The following is a 25982-nucleotide window of genomic DNA, read 5'->3' on the forward strand; positions in this document are numbered from 1 at the left end:
CTATATTATGTAGGAATAAGTTTTAATCAATCACCACCAGCAAGTGCACTATTTTCCCATATATGTTTTTGTGCTGTTCAGGGACATGTGTCATTCCCACTCATTTGTATCAAATAAATATGCTGCTGTAAGACTGAGCAACTATCAGAGATCAAAGATATAGAAATATTTGATACTAGACACTTTTCTCAAATTCAGCTTTAGAGGTTTCTTTTTAAAATTGTTCTTTAAACCTTTATATCTTATCATTACCAGTAGTGATCTAGGGGCTAAAACACATGTGGCATCATAAATAATATCCCTCCTTTTCCTTTTCAGCATGCAAACCAGTGCAGCAATGTCAGGACCAAAAGCCAAAGTGCCCTAAGCCTGGTGAGTCCGTAAACATCAAAAATCATTTACAATTGTAATTTTTATGTATTCTGCTGGAATATATTGCCATTATGTTTTTTTTTTTTTGTGTACATCAATGGTAAATCACTTCTACTGTGTTTAGGGCAGCTTACATATGGGAGCAGTCACTGTTTATTTATTGTTCCGAGTTTTACTGAAAGGCAAAATATTTTTAGATGTGAATAGATTGGTGGGGGGTTAAAACCTCCGTCAGGTTTTTATTACTGTCTATGTCCTCATTGGCAAGATTCACTCTCTTAAATTATCCTGATCACCAGTGTCACCAGGATTAAAAATGAAGGTATATCCAAAATTTTGAACTGTCACCAAAACAGAGGGGGCATCTTTCAATGGGGACACTTGTTCCCATGCCATCTTGTCTAGAATTGGATTTCCTTCACGTTGGAAAAGTATTCTCTCACTTATTCTTGAGTCTACAGGACAAGACGTGAAGGAAAACTTTCCTAAAAAGACAAGGATGGGAAAAAAAGCATTACAATTTTGACCTGAGTACCTGGAGAGTCACAAACCTGGCCAAGTATCAATCATCTCTGCCTGTGCTCTTGGTCTAGATAGGTGACTAACTAGGTGTGATACCAGGATTGGCATGACTACTCCAGGTCATCATGTGCATTTCCAAAACATGTCAGCAGTTGCAGTTGTAAATGTCCAACCTTATAGCCTAACTGTAATATTAAAGTGCACATACATTCAAAACTGATATTTTCATTTTGAATGGACCACAGTAGATGGAAAGACCAGCTGGGTTTGTTTTGTTTTTTTTGCAATACTGTGACAAGGTGCCACAGCAAAATCTCCAGCATTGCCTCCTAGTTTCTGACAACTGTAAATCCAAAAGAGAGTGTCACACTTTTATTGTATATTTTCCATGGTGTCATAACATGTGCCATTCCCATGTGTGTCATACAAATACGCTGTAAGAGCAACTATCAGGGATCAAAGATAAAGAAATATTTGCTACTAGACAAATTTCTCAAATTCAGCTTTAGCCCTGGTTCACACCGCTGCGATTTCAGGTGCGACCTGCAATTTACAAATCTCACCTGAGGTCACATCTAATGTATTTCTATGGCACTGTCTTAATAGGTGCAATTTTCAAGTAGTATAATTTGAAAAAAAGCTCCTGCATTACTTTTTCACCACTACAGTGCGATTTAACTCTCATAGACTATAAGGTAAATGACACTGAAATCGCATCTGTGTCTATATCAGCGGGACTTTGAAGTTGTGTTTAAATACCTTAGATTGTACACCCCTTGAGGGTTAGGGACTGATGTGAATATACAATATATATGTAAAGCGCTGCATAAATTGATGGCGCTATAGAAGTACCTGTAATAAATAATAAATAGGACCAGGTCGCACCACTTTGAAATGGCATTTGGTGTGAACCAGGGCTTAGAGTTTTCTTTTCTAAATGTTCTTTAAACCTTTATATCTTATCATTACCAGTAGTGATCTAATGGCTAAACCACATGTGGCATCATAAAGAATGTCCCTACTTTTCCTTTTTAGAATGCAAACCAGTGCCACAATGTCAGGACAAAAAACCAAAGTGCCCTAAGCCTGGTAAGTCTGCAAGCATCAAAAATCATTTACAAATGTAATTTATATGTATTCAGCTGGAATATATGGCCACTATCCAGACAGAAAGTGAAGAAAATCTGCAACAGAGATAAAAACAGAAAAAATAAATAGTCTTCCCCTACTCTACTAAAAAAATACATTTTTTATTTTTGTCTGTAGTGAAGTGCCATATTTCTCCTCACATCCTTCTGGTAAAATATTACCAGGATAGGAAGGGAAAGTAAATCTCAGAGTCCCTGATTGCAGCAAAAACATGACAGAGGGTATAACCCCTTCTTACTCTAAGGCTCCATGTACACAGGACATTTGGAAACACTTCTGAATGATGGAAACTGACTGCTGGATAATGTAGGTTAAAAAACGTCTGTTTAGCCACATTTGCATACAGCGTTCATGCGCATTTATGCACATTTATGAGCGTTTGCATTTAGAAGCATTTTTTAAAGATAACCTCAGGAGACCTTCCAAAATGCCCAGAATGCACTGAAAAACAGTAAAAAATTTCAGACATTTTGAGAGAAATAGAGAGAGCAGAAGCAGAGAGAGCAGTATTTGTTGAGATTAGCTGTCTTTTTTTTTTGTGGTGTTTGGATGTGTTCCAGCTCATTTCTGTGCAGAAATTATTGCAGCAGTGTCTAACATATTTTCTTTCATGCGAAACCTCAAAGTATGGTGTACCAGGTCCATTTGAGTACTGGGAAAACGCTTTGCATGCATTTTTCAGGATGAAAAAAGGCTCTGGACAGCATCTGGAAATGGAAGAGTTAAAAACATTTTCCAAATGCAAACGCCTATAAATATGGTTAGCCATGTTTATAAGCATTTGGTGTTTGAAACGCTGATAAACTCTACTCCTGAACGCAAGTTTGCTGCGTACAATAAAATGACTGTAGACTCAACTGCCTGTAAATGATATAGGTGTCCTTTTATGACACAGAGAATAGCTGCGATTCAACAGATCTCAGCTATTCTCTGGTCATTCACAGTTTATGACACTCAGGAGATCATGTCAGCCCTTCACTGGAGATCTGTGTTCTCCCTCCAGATTCTCCAGCCCAGAGCTGGAGAATCAGAGGGACCGAAAACTAAGCAGAGATAGTTTACCTCTGTTTAGTAAACTGATCTTTTACTGTAATCTCGAGAGATTATAGTAAAATGAGCCGTTTTTCAGAGTTTGTAGACCGTTCTCCAGCGTTTGTTGACCGTTCTCCATTCGTTTGGAGAACTGCTTCATAAACTGCATTCACAGGAGAACTATGTTCTCCGAGAATGCCGGAGAACTGAGCAGCGATCTATTACCGCTGGTTTACAAACGGACACCATAGTGTACATGGACACATAGGAAAACATTAGGGTGAGTTCAGGGGCTGCTGAAAAAAACGCAGAAAAGCTCCTAAATGTGAGTTTATCAGCTGCAGTGTACATGGAGCCAAAAACGAATACAGAATGTTTTGCCAGGAGCCCTGGAGTTCGTACCTCTAAAAACAGGTCAGCAATGGCTTCCTCTATGTTTCTATTTTTACAGGTTCACTTTGGGCCAACAGTATCAGCCAACTATCAGAATATCACATTTACTCTTATATTCCTTGAATGTTTCATGATTAAACATACTCTAGCTATATATGACTCTGTATGTATATGTGTTTATTATAGATATCAGTTTATACAATTTATTTGTAAATTGGAGTCAAACCTATGGCTATTGCCCCAAGCATAACTCTATATCCAAAACCACTGGTTTATCACACTTATACTGCTTAAAGGCCAACTCCGAGAAAATGTAAAATTATCTTTTGTGGTGCAAGAGCTAATTGCTTGTTTAGTCTAGGGGAGTTTTACTTATCTGATACTACAGGGCTATGGACCCTGCATTGGTCTTGATGATATCAGGACCCTGGACCACTAGAGCATGGAGAAAAATACGCTGCAGGGACAGGTCCAGCACCAAAAAGGAGTGAATCAGCAGGTAAGTATTTTATTTAATTGTTCCCTTAGACCTAGACAAGCAGTTAATGCTTGCAGTACAGGCACTATCCTACTGAAAAGGATATTTTTTTAGTTGCCTGGAGTTGGACTTTAATATTATAGGGCCATGTACTCCTAATTGCATACAGCTGTTTCAGGGTTGTTGGTCATCATCAGTTCAGTGTATGGAGACCATGGCTTGTGTGATTCAGGGCTTGAGGATCAATGAGAAAGTATACCTAGACTGGTTATGATGGTTATCTATTATATTGAGGTATATTTAAGGATGCCGTACTAATTTTTTGTGTACAGGCTGACATGGTTGTTCTAGGCAAAAATTAGCATGTATATAATTATTCATATAGAACAACAAGAGTGACTACTGAATATCAGGTTTCTCTCTTAAGCTACAATGCAGAAAGTGAATATATTTTATATGGTCAGTTAGGAAAACAAATGTACAGTATAACATGTATTCTTATTATAACTTTCTGTTTGCACAGATCCTTGCCCTCCTCAGCCATGCCAGCCCCAACAACAAGGATGTAAAAAATAAAATCATCATGAAAGACTCAAATGAAGCATTACCAAGCACAAGAATGATTAAACATTGTATGTGGTCTGTGTCTTGATGTTCTGTGTAAATCTGCATATATAATAAATTTGGCAAAAACAAAAAAATGCTTTTGGAAATTATTGCCTGACAATTGCAATGGTATGACCAAAGGGTTGATGGGATGAGAAGAATAAACAGACCTAGGTGAAATTTGAGATATTCACTCCAAGTGTTTCCTGAATAAAAAGTGGTACCATTTTCTTATTGTTTTTCCTGGGGCCACCATTAGAAATCACAGGGCCCTATAGAGCCTGCCTGACAGGTTCTTCCATCCAGTGTCTACCAATGCACACCCCGCACAGTCTTCACCCTCTGCATCCCCATTACACCACTCTTTGCTCCCCCTTTATCACTAATACGCCAACATTAAGCTACCCCTGCATTCCCTACAACACCATATTCTGCACATCCTGCATACCCCAATATCCTGCATTCTGCATCCCCCCATTGCATCTCACCCAGCACAATCTGCTGTAGAAAACTGTGTATATTAACCCATATATTTCATATTATTGATATTAAATAGTATATTTATTAATAACTAATTAATGATAAGCACTTTTGTTACGCAGTAGTTATTATTTCTGGAAACTGTAGACACCTGTAGGAGATCTGGTTCAGAATAACTTGGTAGCAGATGCAGAGCTGAAGCAGGTCAGCTGGCAGCAGATACTGGATCTTGGATGAGCAGTCAGATGGGCAGAGTTCAGCAACAACCACACAGAAGGAGTACAGAGTCAGGAACCTGGAGCAGAGTCAGAGCCAGGCCAAAGTCAGCATAAAAAGAGCAGAATATTTAGCAGAACAGTAGGCAGGAAGCAAGGTTGGGTCACAACAGAGGTTCAGGAACAAGCAGGATCAACAAGCCAGGTTGGGATATGGATGAACACAGGATGAGGACACAAGCAGAAGGAGCTGACGATCACTCAGCAATAAACTTGAGTCCTGTAAGGCTTTAAATAGGCCACTTGGCACCAAAGTCCATCAAATAAGCACACTCGTGCACATGAGCAGGCTAATATTCACGTGTCGGTGCTTGTGTAGATGCATTTTCCTAAAGCTGTGCACAGTTCTATGGACTGTTTTGTGTGCATGTGCATTCCTTTGTGCATGGGCATTCTTTTGAACAATAGCATTCCTTTAACCACTAGCCTACAGGGCACTTATACCCCCTTCCTGCTCAGCCCAATTTCCAGCTTTCAGTGCTGTCACACTTTGAATGACAATTGCGCAGTCATGCAACACTGTACCCATATGAAATTTTTATCATTTTTTTGAGACAGATAGAGCTTTCTTTTGGTAGTATTTAATCACCTCTGGGATTTTTATTTTTTCTTAAACAAACCAAAAACCACTGAAAATTTTGAAAAAAAAAACGTTTTTTCTTAGTTTTTCTTATACAACTTTGTAAATAAGTGATTTTTCTCCTTCACTGATGTGCGCTAATGAGGTTGCAGTGATGGGCACTGATAGGCTGCACTGATGGACACTGATAGGTGGCACTGATGGGCACTGACGAGGAGGCACTGGTGGGTTGCACTTGTGGGCATTGACAGGCATCATGATGAGCACTAAAAGGCAGCACTGATACATGACACTGATATATGGCACTGATAGGCAGCACTGACTGGCACTGTTAGTCAGCACTGACTGGCACTGATAGGCGGCACTGACTGGCACTGTTAGGCGGCACTGACTGGCACTGATAGGCGACACTGACTGGCACTGATAGGTGGCACTGATTGGCAGCACTGATAGGTGGCACTGACTAGCACTGATGGGTGACATTGAAAGGCAGCTCAGATGGGCACTGATATGTGGCATTGATGTGCACTAGTATGCACTGATATCTGGCATTGATGTGGCACTGATGGGCACTGGCAGGTGGCACTGACTGCTGGCACTGATGGACAATGACAGGTGGCACTTCTGGGGCCACACTGATCATCAGAGCACACTGATCATCAGTGCCCTGATGATTAGTGTACATGTCCCTTCCGTGGAAAGCCGATTACAGGCTCTCCTCTCGAGCTGTCAGCGTGACAGCTTGAGAGGAGAGAAATGCTGATAACCGGCATTTCCGTGTTTACATGTGATCAGCTGTGATTGGACACAGCTGATCACATGACCGAGCCGACATCTTTGGCTCTTTCCGTGGCACCGGCGATCGCCGCGCTGCGCACTCCCTTAGCCACGCATGTGCGGTGAAAATGGAAGGATGTCATATGACGTCCTATCAGAACGAGAGAATCACCTTGCGCCCGTCATTGTACTATATGGTGGGTGGAAGGTGGTTAAGCACGGGTATTCCTTTGTTCACAGGCTGGAACATGGCTTTCCTGGCAGAGGTTTTGGGGTTGTTTGACTCATGGAGAACCTAAATTTACATGCATGTTGGGACCTGGACTGGCAATCAGTCTGGAAGAAGTTTTGGAGTAATCAGTCCCCTGGAAAACCTAAAGTAAATTTTTTAAGATGGGTGATGATAGGTAATTACTGGTAGAAAGAGGTACCTTTTTATTGTGTGTGGACAGATAATTTTGCACATAAAATTTGTGGTGTAGAACAACACTCATGAAATTGGAAATTTCAGGAAAAGTAAGTCCTGACAGGTAAATTAGATAAGTTTTGGCACTCCATTTGTTAACAGCAGTTCATTTGTTAACAAGTTAAAAGGTATGTATCATCTCTGTAATATACACTTACAGGCCACTTTATTAAATACAACTTGCTAGTACCAGGTTGGGCCCCTTTTTTCCTTCAGAACTGCCTCAATTCGTCGCAGAAAAAATTCAACAAGGTGTTGGAAACTCTCCGAGATTTTGGTCCATATTGACGATAGCATTACACAGTTACTGCAGATTTGTTGACTGCACATCTATAACCATTGATACAAGGCAGGATGGATCCATGCTTTCATGTTATTCTGACCCTACCATCTGAATGTCACAGCTGAAATCGGATTCTTTTTAAGTAACTTTCCTGATATGACTGGTCTACAAAAGGAATTTATCTTAACCCTTCTCAATTTTGCTATGACCAAAAATTATTTTTGGTTTAACCATCAGTTTTTTCTTCAGAATAAGGGCGTTGCAATGGGGCAAAGTTTGCCCCCAGTCTGGCAAATCTTTTTATGGTCAGATGGGAGGAGGACGTCATCTATGCTAGAGATTGGCCTGAACTAGCCTTTTATAGGCGCTATATAGATGACGTCCTCCTCATATGGAATGGAGAGGAACAGTCCCTTCTTCATTTTTTTACTACGCTTAATTTTAATACGCAGAATATTAAATTAACTTTTAATTACAGTAAAGTGAGCATTAATTTCTTGGATTTGACTTTGATCAACTTTGAGGGTAGGATTGTTACAGAAACTTATTTCAAACCTACAGATAGGAACAGTTACATTCCGACGGACAGCTGCCACCATCCTGTCTGGTTGCGGAATATTCCTAAAGGCCAATTCTCTAGAATTAGACGCAATTGCACTACTACGACTGCTTACCAAGAGCAAGCGTCATTGATTAAAGCTAAATTTTTAGAAAAGGGGTATGAAGAAACAATATTGGACCAAGCTATTGATGATGTAGGTAGATCTAATAGAGACATCATGCTCGCTAATAACACTACACAGAGAACGAGTCGAGTTTGTCCATTTATCACAGGATATTCGATACAGCATAAAGCTATAACTCGAATTATTGAAAAGAATTGGAAAATTTTAAAATTGGACCCTGTGTTAAATCACTTACTACCAGAGAAACCAGAAATTACCTTTAGAAAGGCAACTTCACTTAGGAACATCATATCCTCTAATATAATAAACCCTCCTAAGAATATTACAATGTTTTCAGGCCTAAAAGGTTTTTTTCCCTGCAAAAAGTGTATCATTTGCAGATGTAGTAAGTTCACTAGAAGAAGCCAATTGTTTAGTTCCACTGTAAAGGGGACGACATATCGTATAGACGATTGTATTACATGCACCAGCAAAAACGTGGTCTACCTTCTTCAATGCCCATGTAAATTACAGTACGTGGGACGCACCATTAGATGTTTAAAGGATAGACTCAGGGAACATGTATCTAATATAAAAAAGGGATTTAAAGATCATTCCCTATCACACCACTTCAAAAAACGACACAATAATGATCCATCTTTATTGAGTTTTATGGGTATTGGAATTGCTAACGCCCATTGGAGAGGATCCAATAGCAAGAGAATAGTGTCGCAATTGGAATCTAAGTGGATATATGAGCTTGGCTCTCTATATCCTAATGGGCTTAATGTCGACTTTGACTTAAACTGTTTTATAGAGAATAGCTGATCTACTATTAAGTGTTGCTTGTACCCAGCTATACCGACTCATTTACTATTAAGTGTTGCCTGTACCCAGCTATACCGACTCATTGAATAATAATATATTATCTATTTCATATATATTCGCTATTTCTCCCTTTTGCTGTTAGTGTTATAGTTAATTCATTTTAGCAAGATTTTATATCCACTTTTGCTATACTATTTTAAGTATGTCGATTTTTGGGATTGATCGACTTTTATTTCTTTTTTAATAAGTGATTATTTATTTTATGACCTCTTTACATTTATGTTATATTGTTGTATATGTGTATACATATATTCTACCTGTATATTGATAACAATATGAGATATCTCTATTAATTGAACTCTGTTATTACCTGTATTTTACTGTATCTGACCATGTACTGTTCAGGATAGTCCCATTACGATGCTTTATAGATTGCCCCAGCTGTCTATTATACATTTGGGTTCATCTATATTTGCTGTAAGAATTTTAAAAGACAACTCTATTGTTTTTAGACAAGTTTTCTTTATTCCTCAATTACCTGACCTTACTGATGTACACTGTTTACGTGCGCCTGTACTACCAATAAAATGGCGCCATCCTATAAGAGACACTTCTTGTGGGTCAGAGTACGATTTACACTGATTTGTATTGATATACATTTGAAAACTGCCAACAAAATGGCGTCGCCCTATGGTGGTTATCATTGTAAACCGGATATCCACGGCAAAATGGCGCCGGCGTTCTGCGCATGCGCCGATTGTCGGGAAAATGGCCGCCGCGATAATCGCTGGCGCTTTTTCCACAAGGATTTGGGCATATAAACAGCTGTTTTGGTGTCCCCCCATGCAAGCCCAGGACCCTTTGATAACGTGCACTGCACGAAACGCGTCAGGGGCTGCATTATCTGGACGTTCGACCACCGCTGGTGGTCATCCTTTACAGTATCTGGTCAGTGTTCCATTTTACTCCTTTGTATTTTTATCATGCTGCATCTTGAATAAACCTAGCTTATACGGTATTACACTATGTGGTGTCCCTTATTGGGCTCTCCTCTATGAGAGTCCCCACTTGCAGAATCTGCCTTAAAGGGGGACCCCGGATGGTAATATGCCTGAGATGCGCTTATGAAACTTGAAGCACATACCCAAGGGGCGATCTGGAAGGTGTAGGATTCTATCCCTATCTTGGCAACGGATGATCGGTCTCTGACATTACAGGATAAAACCTACATGCGTTTTTTTGACGCACTTCTGGTGAGTGCGTAATCCTTACCTCAGATTCACTGTGTGCTGCACAGAATCTTATCCCACACACCTACTAGGATCGTTTGGATCCCCACTTCTGATCAATTCTGAGACTATTATTTATCTCACCTAACTTCACCGCAGTGTGATTTGATATTGGCACTTTTATGTTTTTATTATGTTTTTATAATTTTATATGTTATTATAGCGCTGCACCTTATATATGGTCTCTATATATAAATGTCTATGAAATCGGATCAGGCAACATTTTTCCAATCTTGATGCCATGTGATTGGCTGATTAGCAATTTGTGTTACCAAGCAATTGAACAGGTGTGGCCAGTGAGTGTATGTATATCTGTCCCTGCTGTCTATGTACTGATTGATTTAAGATCGGGTTGAGACATTCCTAATCGCTGTGGCAAGAAGGGCTTGGTGGGTTTTGATCCTCAAAACAGCATTTTGACAAGGAGATATGGTGCTATGAGCTTTACTCTGAGCACTGCTGTTCCTAAGTAATTACTATTTAATCTGTCAGTTTTAATCATTCTTGAATACATGAATACATATATAGGGCCATGAACATATTGTGCAGCTGACGGAGGAGTAATAGCAGTACTGAGAGATGGTGAAAAAGGAGGAGAAGTTGCAGAGGAGTTGTTGAGTTGTTGCAGTAGAAGGAGACTTCACTGGATTAAATGCAGGGAATGTGCAGATAGTGGAGACAGGCAACTGGTATACAGTTGGAAGCAAAGTATACTGAACTGCAGTTGTGGTTACTATGGGTAATGGAGAGGGGGACCTTTGAGCAAACTAGTGTCTAGAAGGCTGAGGCTGATTCCTTTGACTAGAGAATGTATTGTATTGATACAATCCAGCAGAGCCTATCGTGAATATACTGAATAATGGTCAAAAAAGTAGGGCTCATTTTTAAAAAACGATTTAATCACATATGCTTTTCTGCACACAGAAAGTGGTCACTTTGTCTTTCTGAGCCTAACTTAAAGCAGAACTTCATTAAAACCAATAATTGTGGGAACAAATAACACTTTGGTCAGGAGTAAGTGACATACTAAACAATATATAGTGTGCAGATTCTCCCCTTACATCAAGAATCCACATTACATTTCCCCTTCAAACAAAGTCCCCCCTCTACATTGGAGTCCTCCCCAATTCATTAGGGTCCCCAGAGCCACCCATCTTACATCAGGGTCCCCAGAGTCACCCCCCTTACATCAAGGTCCCCAGTGTACCCTCCCAACATCAGGATCCCTAGAGTCACCCCCCCCCCTTATGTCAGGGTCTTAAGAGTAATGCTCTCTTACATCAGGGTCCCTAGAGCACCCCGCTTTACATCAGAGTTCCTAGAGTCATTCCCCTTATGTCAGAGTCCCCAGAGTCACCCTCTCCTACATCAGGGTCCCCAGAGCACCCCACTTTACGCTAGAGTCATCTCCCTTATGTCAGGGTCCCCCCCGAGCCCCCCTCCTTACATCATGATTTTCTAGAATCACTAACTTAAAAGAGGGTCCACAGAGTTCCCCTAGTTACATCAGGTCTCCAGAGACTGCTCTTTACATCAGTGTTCCTCCTCTTCCTTACATCAGGGTCTCAAGAGCCTCCATTACATCAGTGCCCTCAAAGTCCCCCAGAAAGCAGTGCTAAGAAGTATGAAATTGAATTATAGACGACAAGAATGAGAGGTAAAAGGGGAGGAGCTCACCTAAGTGTACCCAAGAAAACAAATGCACAGAAGTAAAGTGTTAAACATAAGTAAATCTTCTCACCTGATAACAGAACTTTCACTGCAAACAGCCATATTTACTGCTGCGCTAACTGCAGTGTGCAGTCAACGTTCAACATAGGTTGGAGATCGAGATACACAGTCAGCCCGACAGTAAATAAGGCACTGGAAGTTCTGATATCAGGTGAGAAGATTTACTTTAATGTACTGTGCATTTGTTTGCTTGGCTACTAATATAAGAAGAGGGAAAGGAGAGCTGCTGGAGCTCCAAGTAAGCCCCTGCCTCCACATGGAGATGTTGTGCCCAGGGTATATGCACCTTCTGCCCCCTCCTTGTCCTGGCCCTAGAGGGAGTTCTTCAGCAGCCGGGCACAAAGTTGGGGTGGGAGGGGTGATGGCTTTGGGGACCCCAATTGATGTCTGGAGGGCACAGGCACCCCAGCACCCCCCTGCATCCAGACATGTCATGAATGTTCCCAAATGTAAGATGGAGTCAATTTCTTCAAGAATCAGTTTTGCTACCTCAACTGACAAAACGTCTGCACATAACTCTAAACATGGCACTGTGTGGGCTGGTCTTGAAGCTAGTGTATATGTGCCCATAATAAAGCCTACATGCCATTGACCATTACTGCCTATGACTTTGAGATACACTACAGCTGCTATCGCCACAGTAGAAACATCAGAAAAGACACATATATCTCTTCGCACTGTAGATGTTAGTGACACTAGCACTTAGGGTCTGGGAGATCTTCAAGATGAGTCAAGTCTTCTGTCCATGTTCTCCACTAAGTCTCTTTCTGGTGAGAGTGGGAAGTCCCAGGCACATTGATCTATTGAAAGCTCGCTTACTAAGGCTTTGCCTTGCATTGTGATCTGGGCTGCAAACCCGAGTGGATCGTAAAGACTGTATATTGTGGCTAGGATACCCCTCCGTGTGTATAACTTCACCTCTCTGGACACTTGAAAGGTAAAACTGTTGGTCTGGAGTTTCCAACTTACTCCTAAACTCTAGAACAAGGTTTTTTTTAACTCTTTAGCTCTGTCATCTTCATGAAACGCTTCCATTACTGAGCTTCTATTGGACACCACCTTTTGTAGCTTAAGATTAGATCCTGCAAGCATCTCCCTGACTGCTTCAGCTACAGTAGGCACAGATGTAAGTCCGTCATCTGAATTGAAATTTCTTAATATGGACTGTTTTACATCTTCTCCATACTCACTCGCTCCCTGCTTAGCTATTTGTTTTATCCCATAAATGGCTATGGAAGGTGAAGGACTATTTCCAAAGTCAAGTACTCTCCTCCTGAACTCTGTAATTTATTTACTGAGGTCATTATCTTGGAACCAAAGGAACCTCAAAGAGTTGAGTGTTTGCTGGCATCTGGTTACTGTACATTGAGAATATGAAGCTTGGGTCATTTCTAGTCTTTGCTTGGTTGACAATATGAAGCTTGGGTCATTTCTAGTCTTTGCTTGGTTGACAATAAACTTGGTGAAGAAACTGAATGGTGGGAAGGAGACATAATGATTTTCCTTGTACTTAGAGCCTTGAGAAATCCACTTATCTTGTAGACTGTATGGGAGCTTTTCAATTATTGTTTTAATCCCACATGATGTGTCTAGGTATCCCAGTCCTGTCAGTGGCCTTCAGTCTTGGCTGCACTGACCTCCAACTACATGTCACCAAGTTCTCTTAACTTTAGGTTGTCTTTGATAGAGATTTTAGAAGTTTTCTAGTTTCTTTACCAAAGCGTTCTCAATAACTTCAGGGCTGCCATAGTAGTCCTTTAATTTCTGCTATACCATTTTAAGCCCAGCAGCTGGATCATGAATGTGTACAGAGTCTCTTGGCCTGTCAAGATGACTCTGGTCCGAGCCACTTTGTTAGCAGATATAGCTCTTCTCTAGCCATAAGACTGAGACCTCTGATGATGCCTTGAAAAGATGTCTTCCATGCCCAATAGTTCTTGGGGTGATCATCAAATGTTAGTAGGCCAGTGCTCACTAATTCTTGCTGACTTAAGTGCTTTGCTAGATCAGTTGTCCCTGAGGATCCTAATGGGCCATTTCTGAAGGAGGATACATGATAACTACAGATGAGCGAATTATTCAAAAATTCGGTTCGGCTGATTCGCCGAATTCGCGGAAAAAATTCGCTTTGAGCCGAATATATTCGCTGCGAATTTAACTTATAAAAAGGGTGTTTCTAGGCTTCAGAGAGCCTTTATATTAGTGCAGAACACTGTACCTTTAATTTAAATGCCCTTGGAGTCTGCTGGGGAAGAGAAATAATACTGTCAGTCAGTATGACATGCAGATGAGTGCCGTCGATCTTAGAATCACCGCACACTTCACTCATTTGGGCAGTCACGGGGCCAAAACCAGAGTGTGGAGCCACAGTGTGGCGGTGGAGGCAGCAGCAATGGGAGGCCATACAGCACCCTATGACAAAATGGAACCCACCAGCAGTGTGAGGAGACCTGAAAGTGGCACATGGCAGAGTGTGGCGATGGAGACAGCAGCAATGGGAGGCTGTACAGGGACCCATGACACACTCTGGACCTGGCAGCAGCATGAGGAGGCGGTACAGGGCCCCATGACAGATTACGGGCCTGGCAGCAGCATGAGGAGTCGGTACGGGGGCCCATGGCAGATTACGGGTCTGGCAGCAGCATGAGGAGGTGGTACAGGGGCCCATGGCAGAGTGGCGGAGCGTAAGCAGCTAAAATTGAAGGCCATACAGAGGCCTATGTTAAAAAGTCCCCCCAGCAGCAGCGTGGGGAGACGACTATCAAGAGTCCAATGGCAGAGTGGCGGAGCAGAAGCAGCTTCAATTGAAGGCCATACACAGGCCTAGGTTAAAAAGCGGAAGCCGTCAGCAGCATGAGCAGACGACAGAGACACATGGCGCAGGGTGGCGGTGGATGCAGCAGTATTCGGAAGCCAAACACAGGCCTCGGTTAAAAAGCGGAAGCCGTCAGCAGCGTGAGCAGACGACAGAGGCACATGGCGCAGGGTGGCGGTGGAGGCAGCAGCAATGGAAGGCCATACAGCACCCTATCACAAAATGGAACCCACCAACAGTGTAAGGAGACCTGAAAGTGGCACATGGCGCAGGGTGGCGGTGGAGGCAGCAGTATTCGGAAGACATACACAGGACTAGCTTAAAAAGCGGAAGCCGTCAGCAGCGTGAGCAGACGACAGAGGCACATGGCGCAGGGTGGCGGTGGAGGCAGCAGTATTCGGAAGCCATACACAGGCCTAGGTTAAAAATCGGAAGCTGTCAGCAGCGTGAGCAGACGACAGAGACACATGGCGCAGGGTGGCGGTGGATGCAGCAGTATTCGGAAGCCAAACACAGGCCTCGGTTAAAAAGCGGAAGCCGTCAGCAGCGTGAGCAGACGACAGAGGCACATGGCGCAGGGTGGCGCTGGAGGCAGCAGCAATGGAAGGCCATACAGCACCCTATCACAAAATGGAACCCACCAACAGTGTAAGGAGACCTGAAAGTGGCACATGGCGCAGGGTGGCGGTGGAGGCAGCAGTATTCGGAAGCCATACACAGGCCTAGGTTAAAAAGCGGAAGCCGTCAGCAGCGTGAGCAGACGACAGAGACACATGGCGCAGGGTGGCGGTGGATGCAGCAGTATTCGGAAGCCAAACACAGGCCTCGGTTAAAAAGCGGAAGCCGTCAGCAGCGTGAGCAGACGACAGAGACACATGGCGCAGGGTGGCGGTGGATGCAGCAGTATTCGGAAGCCAAACACAGGCCTCGGTTAAAAAGCGGAAGCCGTCAGCAGCGTGAGCAGACGACAGAGGCACATGGCGCAGGGTGGCGGTGGAGGCAGCAGCAATGGAAGGCCATACAGCACCCTATCACAAAATGGAACCCACCAACAGTGTAAGGAGACCTGAAAGTGGCACATGGCGCTGTTATGATCCGCCAGGTGGTGCCTCAGGCTGCCAACTGACAGACCTACTCAGAGCGTGGGGTCAAGCCCGGGCTGTGCTTTCACCAGAGCCCCTGATGGTGGGGATGGACTTGAAACAGTCCCGGGCCAGGTCACGACCTCCGAGCAGGCCCACCAGTGGCTGAGGAGACCTTTGGGGACAGGTACCGGGAGAGCCAGATATGAAGAGGATGGCGGCCCCAGCAGGGTAGTAACGGATCGTGGGCCCGTGAGGGTAAGCGGGGTACAGAATCGGTAGGCGAAGAGTAGTCAGGTCACACGCAGGGTCAGCAGGGAAGTCAATCCGTAGAATGGTCAGGGCAATCCGGGTCAAACGCAGGAGCAGGCAGAGTAGTCAGGACAATCCGGGTCAATCACAGGAGCAGGCAGAATAGTCAGGGCAATCCGGGTCAATCACAGGGGCAGGTAGCGTAGTCAGGGTCAATCAGGGTCACTAGACAGGTGCAGGAACTCGGGATCACAGGAAGACCTTGCGGCAATCTGTGACAGTGCAGGGCATCTTTAAATAGTGCGCCCTGCACTGTCATTGGCCGGCTAGGACGCGCCCTCGGCTGTCATTGGGCGCCTGAGGCGCGCCCCCGGCCCCTACTGCGCATGCGCGGCGTCCTGTCAGCCGCGGCTCGCCCGGACCTAGTGCCTGTGTCCCGGCGCGATCTGCCGCCAATGCGCACGCGCGGGGGACTGAGCCGCGATCGTGGAGCACGGAGCCGCGATCCCTGACATTGCCCCCCCCCAATGGGCACCCTCCGGGAGCCCCACTGATCTCTCCACCGCGGGTGAGCACGACAAAATTCCCGGATGAGCCTGGGTGCGTGGACGTTCTGGGCGGGTTCCCATGAGTTCTCCTCAGGGCCATACCCCTTCCATTTTATCAGGAACTGTGTCTGGCCCCCCCTCCTTCGGCAACTGAGGATAGTCTCTACTTCATATTCCTCCTGGTCACCTATGGTGACTGCCTCGGGAGGTCTGGATTCACGGTCCGGGAAGGGATCCGGTCTGGATGGCTTCAGGAGAGATACATGGAACACAGGATGTATCTTGAAGGTCTGCGGAAGCTCGAGTTCGTAGGCCACCTCGTTAACTACTCGTTTTACCGGAAATGGGCCAATGTACTTGGGTCCCAGCTTCCTTGAAGGACACAGCATCTTCAAGTTGGTTGTTGCTAGCCAAACCTGATCCCCTGGTTGAAGCAGTAATTCTCCTCTTCTCTTTCTGTCGAATGCCCTTTTACTGTCCTCTTGGGCTTTAGCGATGGCTTCCTGAATTGTCTTGTTATTGACAGAAAAGAAGTTCAAGATGTCTTGAGATGCCGGTACCGGATTCTCAGGCATCAGATCAGGGAGGAATGTGGGGTGATACCCATAATTGGAAAAGAACGGGGATTGACCCGTAGCTGAGTGACTCGAGTTGTTGTATGAGAATTCCGCGGAAGGCAGCAACGACAGCCAGTCATCCTGAAGGTAGGATGTGTAGCACCGTAAGTACTGTTCCAGCGTCTGGTTTGTCCTCTCAGTTTGGCCGTTGGTCTGTGGATGGTAGGCGGATGAAAGCGACAGCTTGATTCCCAGCGATTTACATAAGGCGTTCCAGAACCTGGAGGTGAATTGGACCCCCCGATCTGACACTATATCTTCGGGAACAACATGAAGCCTAACCACTTCCCTGATGAAGATCCGTGCCGTTTCTGGTGCTGATGGGGTCTTCTCCAGGGGCACGAAATGTGCCATCTTTGAGAAGCGGTCGACGATCACCATTATTGCAGTGTAGCCCTGGGATGGTGGAAGTTCGACCACGAAATCCATGGCTATCATTTGCCAGGCCCGCTTGGGTATGGGTAATGGACGTAACAATCCCCATGCCCTGCTCCTGGAGGGCTTGTTCCTTTGACAGGTGGGACAAGTTCGGACGTAATGCTCACAATCCTTGATCATGTCTGGCCACCAGAACGAGCGCCGTAGTAGATCCAGAGTTTTCGTTACCCCGAAGTGGCCCGCCATTGGATGGTCCTGGCAGTGCCCTAGGACCAAGGTTCGCACTTCTTCTGGGACCATGATCCGGTCTTCCTTCCAAAATAGCCCACCATGGCTCTGGAGGGGTGACCCAGACGGAACTGGTAGTCCTACAGAAGCATCGAGAAGCCGGGAGCGAAGTTCCGTTTGTAGAGCGAGGAAACTCCCAGAAGGTAAGATGGTGTCAGGTACCACAGCGTCGTCGGGGTCCTCAAACATGCGGGACAGAGCGTCTGGTTTAGTGTTCTTAGTACCGGGTCGGTACGTTATATGGAATGAGAATCGAGAGAAGAAAAGAGCCCATCTCGCTTGGCGAGGTCTCAGTCGTTTTGCCGTTCTTAAATATTCAAGGTTTTTGTGATCTGTGAATATTAGGATTGGGTGTGTGGCTCCTTCCAGTAAATACCTCCATTCTTCAAGAGCAGTTTTAATGGCCAGGAGCTCCCGATCTCCAATGTCATAGTTACGTTCCGCTGGTGTCAACTTCCTGGAGAAGAACGCCACAGGGTGCAGTAGTTCCTTGGTACCATTCCTTTGGGACAAAACCGCTCCTACCGCATTTTCGGAGGCGTCCACTTCCAAAACATATGGGAGAGAAGCATCTGGATGGCAGAGAATGGGAGCAGAGGTGAACAATTCTTTGAGCTTTTCGAATGCTGTCTGCGCTTCGGGAGTCCACTTAAAGTGGACCCCTTGTTTCGTCAGTTGCGTGATCGGGGAGACCAGACCGGAGAAGTTCCTAATAAACTTCCTGTAAAAGTTGGAAAAACCGATGAAACGCTGTACCCCCTTTTTGTCGGCGGGTATTGGCCAATCTAAGATCGCCGTGACTTTCTGGGGATCCATCGCGACCCCCGCGGAAGAGAGAACCAGTCCCAAGAACGTGATTTCGTGCTGTTCGAAACAGCACTTTTCTGCCTTCGCATATAGCCCGTGTTGACGCAACCGTTCTAATACCCGTATCACGTGACCCCGATGAACCTCCAGTGAGGGGGAAAAAATTAGGATGTCATCCAAATAAACCACCACGAAAATATCGAGAAAGTCACGAAAAACATCGTTGATAAAGTGCTGAAAGGTCGCCAGAGCATTACAGAGCCCGAACGGCATCACCAAATACTCGTAGTGACCGAATCTCGTACGGAACGCCGTCTTCCACTCATCCCCCTCTCTGATACGAACAAGGTTATAGGCCCCCCGCAGGTCTAATTTAGTAAATATCATTGCCGATCTCAATCTCTGGAGGAGCTCGGGGACTAGGGGTAAGGGATAACGATTCTTTACCGTTATTTTATTCAGGTCACGGTAGTCTATGCAGGGCCGTAACGATTTGTCCTTCTTCTCTACGAAGAATAACCCGGCCCCGGCTGGGGATGTGGATGGACGAATAAATCCCTTCCGAAGGTTTTCGTCAATGTATTCCCTCAGTACTCCCGATTCTGTTTCGGACAAGGGAAAGATACGGCCGAATGAGATTTCAGATCCGGGTAGGAGGTCTATGGGGCAGTCGTAGGAACGGTGCGGAGGGAGAACATCAGCTCCTCGCTTACTAAAGACGTCTAAGAAGTCATGGTAGGCCGGAGGAATAACCTGGGATAGATCGGTGTCGCCATCCAAGCACAGGAGGAACCGGGGAACCACGGATCCTGTGACGTGGCAGTGACTCAAACAATAGGGTGAGCGAAATTGAATTGTTCCCTTTTCCCAGTCAATCCGGGGGTTATGGGCCCTCAGCCAAGGGAGCCCCAGAATGACTGGAAAAAGGGGGGATGCGATGGCATCCAAACGGAGGAACTCCTGGTGATGGTCTGCCATTGTGGTGAAAATGGGTGGTGTCTCCTGGTCCACCACCCCTGATTTTATACGAGACCCATCTGCCAAGAAGATGTTGAACCCCCTTTCTTTGGTCTGGAGAGGGATTTTTTGCCGGTGGGCAAAAGTCAGATCGATGAAGCAACTACAGGCTCCTGAGTCAACGATTGCGGTCACCGACAATGTTCCTCCGGGGAGCTGTAAAGACACAGGAATGGCCAGGTAACTTGACTGATCATCCCTTCCTGCAGGTAAAGTAAAAGAAACGGGCGTGGACTTACTCATTTTAGCAGGACAGGAGCGCACCTGATGACCAGCTTCCCCGCAGTACAGACATAGGTTCTGTGATAGTCTCCTCTGACGTTCCTCGACCGATAAGTGGGAACGGGCCAATCCCAGCTGCATGGGTTCCGGGTTGTCCCCTGTTTCCGTGCTTCGCGGATGGTTCCCTGGGGTTGGAGCTGTATCTCTGGATGGAATCCATGCCACCCTTTGACCCTGGCTGCTCCTTTCCAGCCGACGTTCCCTTAGTCTACGGTCAATTTGAATGGCCAACTCAATCAGTTTTTCCAGGGAGTCAGGTAGGCCTACTCGTGCTAGTTCGTCTTTGAGAGACTCAGACAGCCCGATGCGGAACTGGTGACATAAGGCCGCATCGTTCCATCTGGTGTCTCCCATGCAACACCTAAAATCGGACGCGTATTCTTCGGCTGTCCGGCGGCCCTGCCGCAGAGAGTATAGAGTAGCCTCTGCGGAAGCAGCCCGCTGAGGGTCGTCATACAAGACGGCCATGGCCCGAAAGAACTCGGTCACGGAGTCAAGATGGGGGTCGTGCTTCTCCATCAGACGGTGAGCCCAATCCTGGGGCTCATCCTGAAGGAGGGAGACTATAAACCCCACCTTGACGGTCTCGGTGGTGAACGTGCGGGGCTGTAAGTCAAAGTACAGGGTGCAAGCGTTCCGGAAGGCTCGGAAGCGGCTCCGGTCACCACGGAATCGTTCCGGCAGAGGAACGCGGGGTTCAGGAGCTAGGGGTGTGGCAACCGCTCCGGATACCGGGTTAGCGGGAGGTTCTGCAGGTGGAGGACTCTGAGCAGGGGGAGTCAGGGGAGCTAATGACTCCATGCGGTCCTCCAGTCGGGCGCAGCGACTGTGGAAGTTCTGGAAAGCCTGGGTCAAGGTTGCCAGGTGCTGACAAATATCCTCTAGGGACGCCTGTCCACTTCCTGGCTCTGTCATGGCCGCAAGGTACTGTTATGATCCGCCAGGTGGTGCCTCAGGCTGCCAACTGACAGACCTACTCAGAGCGTGGGGTCAAGCCCGGGCTGTGCTTTCACCAGAGCCCCTGATGGTGGGGATGGACTTGAAACAGTCCCGGGCCAGGTCACGACCTCCGAGCAGGCCCACCAGTGGCTGAGGAGACCTTTGGGGACAGGTACCGGGAGAGCCAGATATGAAGAGGATGGCGGCCCCAGCAGGGTAGTAACGGATCGTGGGCCCGTGAGGGTAAGCGGGGTACAGAATCGGTAGGCGAAGAGTAGTCGGGTCACACGCAGGGTCAGCAGGGAAGTCAATCCGTAGAATGGTCAGGGCAATCCGGGTCAAACGCAGGAGCAGGCAGAGTAGTCAGGACAATCCGGGTCAATCACAGGAGCAGGCAGAATAGTCAGGGCAATCCGGGTCAATCACAGGGGCAGGCAGCGTAGTCAGGGTCAATCAGGGTCACTAGACAGGTGCAGGAACTCGGGATCACAGGAAGACCTTGCGGCAATCTGTGACAGTGCAGGGCATTTTCAAATAGTGCGCCCTGCACTGTCATTGGCCGGCTAGGACGCGCCCCCGGCTGTCATTGGGCGCCTGAGGCGCGCCCCCGGCCCCTACTGCGCATGCGCGGCGTCCTGTCAGCCGCGGCTCGCCGGGACCTAGTGCCTGTGTCCCGGCGCGATCTGCCGCCAATGCGCATGCGCGGGGGACAGAGCCGCGATCGTGGAGCACGGAGCCGCGATCCCTGACAGGCGCAGGGTGGCGGTGGAGGCAGCAGTATTCGGAAGCCATACACAGGCCTAGGTTAAAAAGCGGAAGCCGTCAGCAGCGTGAGCAGACGACAGAGACACATGGCGCAGGGTGGCGGTGGATGCAGCAGTATTCGGAAGCCAAACACAGGCCTCGGTTAAAAAGCGGAAGCCCTCAGCAGCGTGAGCAGACGACAGAGGCACATGGCGCAGGGTGGCGCTGGAGGCAGCAGCAATGGAAGGCCATACAGCACCCTATCACAAAATGGAACTCACCAACAGTGTAAGGAGACCTGAAAGTGGCACATGGCGCAGGGTGGCGGTGGAGGCAGCAGTATTCGGAAGCCATACACAGGCCTAGGTTAAAAAGCGGAAGCCGTCAGCAGCGTGATCAGACGACAGAGACACATGGCGCAGGGTGGCGGTGGATGCAGCAGTATTCGGAAGCCAAACACAGGCCTCGGTTAAAAAGCGGAAGCCGTCAGCAGCGTGAGCAGACGACAGAGGCACATGGCGCAGGGTGGCGCTGGAGGCAGCAGCAATGGAAGGCCATACAGCACCCTATCACAAAATGGAACCCACCAACAGTGTAAGGAGACCTGAAAGTGGCACATGGCGCAGGGTGGCGGTGGAGGCAGCAGTATTCGGAAGCCATACACAGGCCTAGGTTAAAAAGCGGAAGCCGTCAGCAGCGTGAGCAGACGACAGAGACACATGGCGCAGGGTGGCGGTGGATGCAGCAGTATTCGGAAGCCAAACACAGGCCTCGGTTAAAAAGCGGAAGCCGTCAGCAGCGTGAGCAGACGACAGAGGCACATGGCGCAGGGTGGCGGTGGAGGCAGCAGTATTCGGAAGCCATACACAGGCCTAGGTTTAAAACTGGAACCCAGCAGCGTGAGCAGACGACAAAGACGCACATGGCAGAGGATGGATCTGGCAGCAGTATGAGAAGGCGGTACAGGGGCCCGTGGCACAGTGTGGTGATGGGGGCTACAGCAACTGGATGCCAGAAAGTGGCCGATAGGGCTATATACTGCATGGAATTATAAAGTTGTAAAGACAGCGGCCTATAAGGCTATACACACTATAACAATCATGACTTGATTGACCATTGGCCTATAAGGCTATACACAGCATGAATATCATGACTTATTCTGAGAGTGGTTTGGAAGGCTATATACAAAAAGTAATTCATGAGCTGTCCGGACAGCGGACAATAAGTACATATATACAAATCAATTCATCAGCTGTCCAGCCAGCGGCCTCAAAGGCGACACATATAGAAAGCAATTCATGATCTGTTCAGACAGCGGCCTCTAAGGCGACAGATATACAAAGCAATTCCCGAGGTGTTCAGGGAGCGGCCAGAACGGCTAGGTTATTAGGTCAGTTGTGTCAGGAACTGGTGGTTTGAAATCCAGACTAATCCACGCCTGATTCATTTTCACAAACGTGAGTCTCTCCACACTTTGGGTGGACAGTCGTGTCCTCCGCGGAGTTACAATACCTCCTGCCGCACTAAACACGCGCTCCGATGCCACGCTACTGGCCGGGCATGACAGCCTTTCAAGGGCAAATTCAGCTAGTTGGGGCCAAAGGTCAAGTTTCGTTGCCCAGTAGTCAAGGGGATTGTCTACCTCGGTTGGCAGGGTGCTGTCCAAGTAGGCCCAAGCCTGTTGTTTGAGGTCCTGCTCCAGGTCCACCTGATGCTGCTGCTGCTGCGGCTGGTTAGTAGTTTCCTCACTGCGCTGGTGAAGAAAGCTACTCATCATCGACTGCAGACTGAGGCAGCCGCTGCTGGTGGAGCTGCCACTGCTCCTACCACCCCACCCCTCCCCTGCTGCCATGGCAGCGGAACGTGAGCGCACAGGGCCCACAGTGTCTGAGGATGGACATTGGCGCAGAAAGGCAGAGACCAACTGACTACATAGGTGGTTTTTATAGTACGTTATTTTGGCCTCCCTCTCAGCAGGTGTGAAAAAGGCCACCATTTTTGAACGGTAGCGAGGGTCCAACAAGGTGGACAGCCAAAAGTCATTCCTCTGTCTGATGGTTATTATTCGGCTGTCGCTACCCAAGCAACCGAGCATGCTATGGGCCATTTGTGCCAAGGAATGCGAGGGACTCCCTGCCTCCATCTCCACAGCATACTGCCACGGTGCGTCTGGGTCCTCTGTCTCCTCCTCCTCCTCTACCAGATGCTCCTGCTCCTCCACTCCAGTCCGCTGAGTGGAAAAACCACCCATTTCACTCAATAATTCCTGAGCACCAATGTCCTCCTCTACCTCCTCCTCTTCTTCCTGTCCTGCCCCCACAGGGGTCATGTGGCGTTGAGATCTGTGCGCCACGTCTACCGCACCCTGACCAGCCATTGTTAACAGCATTTGTTCCAGGACGTGCAACAGAGGAATGACGTCGTTCATCCCATAGTCCTGCCGACTCACGAATAGTGTGGCCTCCTCAAAGGGCCTGAGCAAGCGGCAGGTGTCACGCATGAGCTGCCAATGGCTGACATCTAAGTTACACAGGGGAGTACCTTTATCCGCTTGTAACATCAGGAAATCGGTGATGGCCTTTCGCTGTTCGTAAAGGCGGTTAACATATGTAGGGTTGAATTCCACCTTGTTGCAACGTCACAGCATGAGGAGTCGGTACGGGGGCCCATGGCAGATTACGGGCCTGGCAGCAGCAATGGGAGGCCCGTAATCTGCCAGCACCCTATGACAAAGTGGAACCCACCAGCAGTGTGAGGAGACCTGAAAGTGGCACATGGCAGAGTGTGGCGATGGAGACAGCAGCAATGGGAGGCCGTACAGGGACCCATGAGACACTCTGGACCTGGCAGCAGCATGAGGAGGCGGTACGGGGGCCCATGGCAGATTACGGGCCTGGCAGCAGCAATGGGAGGCCCGTAATCTGCCAGCACCCTATGACAAAATGGAACCCACCAGCAGTGTGAGGAGACCTGAAAGTGGCACATGGCAGAGTGTGGCGATGGAGACAGCAGCAATGGGAGGCCGTACAGGGACCCATGAGAGACTCTGGACCTGGCAGCAGCATGAGGAGGCGGTACAGGGGCCCATGACAGATTACGGGCCTGGCAGCAGCATGAGGAGTCGGTACGGGGGCCCATGGCAGATTACGGGCCTGGCAGCAGCAATGGGAGGCCCGTAATCTGCCAGCACCCTATGACAAAATGGAAACCAACAGCAGTGTGAGGAGACCTGAAAGTGGCACATGGCAGAGTGTGGCGATGGAGACAGCAGCAATGGGAGGCCGTACAGGGACCCATGAGACACTCTGGACCTGGCAGCAGCATGAGGAGTCGGTACGGGGGCCCATGGCAGATTACGGGCCTGGCAGCAGCAATGGGAGGCCCGTAATCTGCCAGCACCCTATGACAAAATGGAAACCAACAGCAGTGTGAGGAGACCTGAAAGTGGCACATGGCAGAGTGTGGCGATGGAGACAGCAGCAATGGGAGGCCGTACAGGGACCCATGACAGATTACGGGCCTGGCAGCAGCATGAGGAGGCGGTACAGGGGCCCATGGCAGATTACGGGCCTGGCAGCAGCAATGGGAGGCCCGTAATCTGCCAGCACCCTATGACAATATGGAAACGAACAGCAGTGTGAGGAGACCTGAAAGTGGCACATGGCAGAGTGTGGCGATGGAGACAGCAGCACTGGGAGGCCGTACAGGGACCCATGAGACACTCTGGACCTGGCAGCAGCATGAGGAGGCGGTACGGGGGCCCATGGCAGATTACGGGCCTGGCAGCAGCAATGGGAGGCCCGTAATCTGCCAGCACCCTATGACAAAATGGAAACCAACAGCAGTGTGAGGAGACCTAAAAGTGGCACATGGCAGAGTGTGGCGATGGAGACAGCAGCAATGGGAGGCCGTACAGGGACCCATGACAGATTACGGGCCTGGCAGCAGCATGAGGAGGCGGTACAGGGGCCCATGGCAGATTACGGGCCTGGCAGCAGCAATGGGAGGCCCGTAATCTGCCAGCACCCTATGACAAAATGGAACCCACCAGCAGTGTGAGGAGACCTGAAAGTGGCACATGGCAGAGTGTGGCGATGGAGACAGCAGCAATGGGAGGCCGTACAGGGACCCATGAGACGCTCTGGACCTTGCAGCACCATGAGGAGGCGGTACAGGGGCCCATGGCAGATTACGGGCCTGGCAGCAGCAATGGGAGGCCCGTAATCTGCCAGCACCCTATGACAAAATGGAAACCAACAGCAGTGTGAGGAGACCTGAAAGTGGCAC

At 47.6% G+C, this 25982-nt stretch overlaps 1 protein-coding gene across 1 annotated transcript in view; it reads left to right on the forward strand.

Moving 5' to 3' along the window:
* Positions 1-4647, forward strand: part of LOC149462737 (uncharacterized) — a 55079-nt gene extending 50432 nt beyond the window's left edge. The window contains exons 4-6 of the mRNA XM_089676515.1: positions 319-372; positions 1930-1983; positions 4470-4647. Of these exons, the coding sequence (XP_089532641.1) occupies positions 319-372; positions 1930-1983; positions 4470-4598 (237 nt within the window). The 3' untranslated portion in view covers positions 4599-4647. The remainder of the gene's footprint in view (positions 1-318; positions 373-1929; positions 1984-4469) is intronic.
* The last annotated feature ends 21335 nt before the right edge of the window (positions 4648-25982 follow it).

Source organism: Staurois parvus, unplaced genomic scaffold (assembly GCF_062004578.1).
Source record: "Staurois parvus isolate SC_StPar_1 unplaced genomic scaffold, SC_StPar_1.0 ptg000170l, whole genome shotgun sequence".
NCBI lineage: Eukaryota > Metazoa > Chordata > Amphibia > Anura > Ranidae > Staurois > Staurois parvus.